The sequence below is a fragment of the Rutidosis leptorrhynchoides genome, chromosome 4 (genome assembly GCF_046630445.1).
Source record: "Rutidosis leptorrhynchoides isolate AG116_Rl617_1_P2 chromosome 4, CSIRO_AGI_Rlap_v1, whole genome shotgun sequence".
NCBI lineage: Eukaryota > Viridiplantae > Streptophyta > Magnoliopsida > Asterales > Asteraceae > Rutidosis > Rutidosis leptorrhynchoides.
Window position 1 is genome coordinate 134566706 of NC_092336.1, and position 4347 is coordinate 134571052.

General features: G+C 33.4%; 1 protein-coding gene across 1 annotated transcript; it reads left to right on the forward strand.

Annotated features, from left to right (window-relative positions):
- Positions 1–252: 252 nt before the first annotated feature.
- On the forward strand, positions 253–1275 carry LOC139841017 (F-box/kelch-repeat protein At3g06240-like). The gene has a single exon (XM_071831253.1). It carries the CDS (start codon positions 253–255, stop codon positions 1273–1275), a length of 1023 nt encoding a protein of 340 aa, XP_071687354.1.
- Positions 1276–4347: the final 3072 nt, after the last annotated feature.

Here is a 4347-nt window from a genome sequence, read left to right on the forward strand (position 1 = left end):
TAGTTTGAATGTTTGCTTATTTGAGTATTTGTTTGCACATTATTTTTATCAACCTTTGTCAATTTAGTCAAATCCTTTCTCTTATAGCCCGATTTGCTCAAGATTTAATTTTAAAATATCAAAGCCCAATAAAAAACGTCGGTTTATAAACACAATCCCATAAAACCTAGAAAGCGGCAACTCCATCTATATACTCCGTGTTTATTATCTTTAAACCTGCTATTAAACGCAATTTTTTTTCCTTTTAATCAAATGCATTTTCTATCTAATAATATAAAGCACAATTTTCGTTTCATTATAATAGATGTGGCTGAGAATATACTTGCAAGATTGGATGTAGAAGATGTTCTTCGATGCAAGAGTGTTTGTAAGTTATGGTATAATTTAATATCATCTAATTATTTTGTTAAAGCTCATCTTAAACATAGCTACAATAACAATCGTGAACATGGATATTTAAGAATCCGATTAACGTGGATGATCAATTACAATAATGTCACTAATTTGCATAATTATATGATAGTTGGTTCATGTCATGGGCTTGTTTGTATCTCTTCAAATAATGGTGAGTTATTAGTAACTAATCCTTCCACTCGAGAGGTTAGAAAGCTACCAATGCTTCCTTACAAGTACAGGCACAATGTATGTTGGGGTTTTGGTTATGACTCTCTCACCGATGATTACAAGATTGTTGTCGGACTTAATGAATCCGAGCATCATATGCGCTTTCAAGTGTTATCTTTAAAATCAAATAAATGGAAATTCGTTGGAGAAGGCGATTATTTAACTTATAATACTAATACTAATGATTCTATTTGTGGTTTTTTATACGATGGGGCGCTTCATTGGTTCATGAATGATACAAAGAAGAAGAGGAAAATGATTGTTTCGTTTGATATATCTTCAGAGAAATTCAAAGAAATCCCCTTACTTAATGACACGAAATATGTATATGATGATCGAGACAGAGTAGGGATGTTTGAAGAACGTCTATGCATATATTGTTCCTATTATATCGATGATAGTTACTGCCGAAAAATATGGGTGATGAAAAACTATAATTGGTGGGAACTGGTCCCACGTGATTACGAAGGTAATAAGTATGGTGCTGCAACTACTGCATACATACTCGATAACATTCTGGACAAAACTTGGCTTTTACTTCATCATCATGAAGGAAACGAATATCTGCTTTCGCAGAGTTGGTATCATATTACTTCCCCTATATTTGTGAAGTCACTTGTATCTCCAAATAATAAGAAGAATATAAAATAGGTCGGAGTCTTCTAAAAGTGGATTCTACATCTCATGAACGGTAAGGCAAGGCCGATTCTTATCCTTATTTTGATTATTATTAACGCTTCTTTTATAAAATACATGATGGTACGTATGGACCAGCTTTTTTTAGTACAAATGATCGATATGTAAGTATCTTTGTGATGAATATTAATTGCTTATTTATATATTTATATTGATAATAATTTGGGTTCTAAATGGACTTGCTTTATATATATTTAGGTGCCATTTTGCTAATAGTTAAGTTGTTAATTAGTAACAGATTATTATATATTGTTAACAGCAAACGTATTAAATTATTTAATTAAGTGGCTCTATTGAGTCGACATCAATCGTCGATTTATTGGCGACTTGACTGACTCTTAGAGCCTAAATTAAATTTCAGGCAGGATTTCAAACCCATGGAAATTTGATTATACCATTTTCATGGCGTCTATTATTATTTTTATTTTAGTATTTTTTTTTTTTTTTAAAAAAACTTTTTCCTACTTAAAGGTCGGAGGTCATCTCGGAAGCAATCTCTTTATCCGTCGAATAAAGAGAGGGATGACTTTCTCTACTCTTGAGAGTGTTTCACTCTGGGTGGAGAAATGACTTGTCTTTATTCTCGGATAGGGGAATGATTGTCTATATCTCGCCTCCCCCATACACCACTCATGTGGTATTGGGTTTTGTTGTTGTTGTTGTTGTTGTTGTTGTTGTTGTTGTTGTATTAAATTATTTAATTGGTTGCTTTATTTTCCTTACATTGCAACTATATTTAGTGTTGATGTTATTCAAGTATTCAAAATGAGAAAAGATTCATGTATGGATCAATTTATCTTTTAAAATTTCTAGTAATTTGGGATTCATGGTTTTTGTGGAGCGCGTAGCTAATAGATGCTATAAATGAGTTGTGTGTGAGTGTGTTTATATTGGTTTTTAAATATGGCCACTTTTGTTTTATCTTATGTTATTATAGCGTGTACTAGTCTATAGAAAGTCTTCTCTAACACCTGTAGTTCTCTAAACTACTGCTGATTCTTTAAAGTTTAAACTGACATGGTCAGAACATCAGATATCTTCCTAAAACAAGTGTTTCATGTTAATTAAGAGAATCAAAATATTGTATTGAGATGTATTGATCAGTTTTATTCATAAAACTTAGATTGGTACATTTTACAATTGCTAAGTATTCATTTATACACAATAGTAACAACAGCCATTTCTACTTAGAGTATGGATCCATAATACCTTTTGGAACCACTTTAATGTAAAAGGAAATATGTTGTTTTGTGAGTGCTATTATATCCGTTGAACTCTGCAGCTTATGTTTTCTTGTGATCTTCCATAAAGGGAAATGATGAAGAGTCCATTTTTTTCTGATCCCAAAGGTCAACTTACCATAACACGTAAGTTGGCTATTGTTGACTGCATTATAACACTCCCCCTCAAGTTGAGCAGTGGGGTTTCCGATATTCAACTTGCCAGGAACTTCACTGGAGAGTCTTTCATTGACTGATTTGGTAAGAATGTCTGCTAGTTGATCTTTTGATCTGATTGATGGAAGAGAGATAATTTCAGCATCTAACTTTTCTCTAATAAAATGTCTGTCGATTTCAACATGCTTCGTCCTGTGGTGTTGAACCAGATTCTCTGATATGGCAATGGCTGCTTCGTTGTCGCATAAGATTTGAATGGCTTATTTTGGAGGAAACTCAATTTTTGTTAAAAGTTTTCGAATCCATAATGCTTCGACTACCGCCTTTGTTATTCCTCTAAATTCTGATTCAGCACTTGACAGAGAAACAACCTTTTGTTTCTTGCTTCTCTACGCAACTAAGTTTCCTCCAACTATTGTAAAGAAACCTGATGTAGATCTCCTATCTCCTTTTTCTCCAGCCCAACTTGCATCTGTATAGATTTGTGTTTCAAGGTGCCCGTTCTTTTTTAATACAACTCCATGACCCGCAGTTTTCTTTAGATATCTAATGATCCTCATTGCAGCTTCCATATGATGAACTTGTGGTTGGTGCATGAATTGACTCACAACTCCCACGGCATGTGCTATATCTGGTCGAGTGTGAGCAAGATAGATAAGCTTTCCTACTATCCTTTGGTATTGCCCTTTGTCCGTGAGTTCAGCATCATCTTCCATGTATAGCTTTTGGTTTAGAATCATTGGAGTTTTGGCTGGTTTGCACTCGAGCATCCCTGTTTCTGCAAGAAGATCAAGAATATATTTCTTTTGGCAAATAAATATTCCCTGTTGGGATAGTAGAAATTCAAACCCCAAGAAGTATTTTAATCAACCTAAATCTTTCATTTCGAATTCTTTAAATAAATTTGTTTTTAGATTAGAAATTTCTTCTTTATCATTTCCCGTAATTACCATATCGTCGACATATATAATTAGACATGTAATTAAGTTGTTTCTTTGTTTAAAAAAGAGAGTATGATCCGAGTTACTTTGTTTAAAATCATATTTTTTCATAAATAAAGTAAATCTCCCAAACCAAGCTCGTGGGGATTGTTTTAACCCATATAAAGATTTTTTAAGTCGATAAACTTCCCTATCATTGAAGTTTCCCTCAAATCCTGGAGGAGCTTCTATATAAACTTCTTCTTTTAATTCGCCATCTAGAAAATCATTCTTCACATCAAATTGGTGAAGTGGCCATTCTTCGTTTGCAGCGATAGAAAAGAGAACTCTAATAGTATCAATCTTTGAAACCGGGGAAAAAGTCTCGAAATAATCTATTCCATAGGTTTGAGTATATCCCTTGGCAACAAGACGGACTTTGTATCTTTCAATGGTGCGATCTGATTCTCGTTTAATTGTAAACACCCATCGGCATCCTACAGGTTTCTTTTCTTGTGGAATAACACATTTTTCTCATGTGTCATTTTTCTTAAATGCTTCTATCTCATTTTCCATAGCCTTTTTCCATTTCTCAGATCTCATTGCTTGGTCAATAGTAGTTGGAATTTCTTCAGAGTATAAAGCGGAATTGAATTTTTGCACCTCACTCGATAGGTTTCCTTGTGCAATATTAGCAATAGGATATTTTG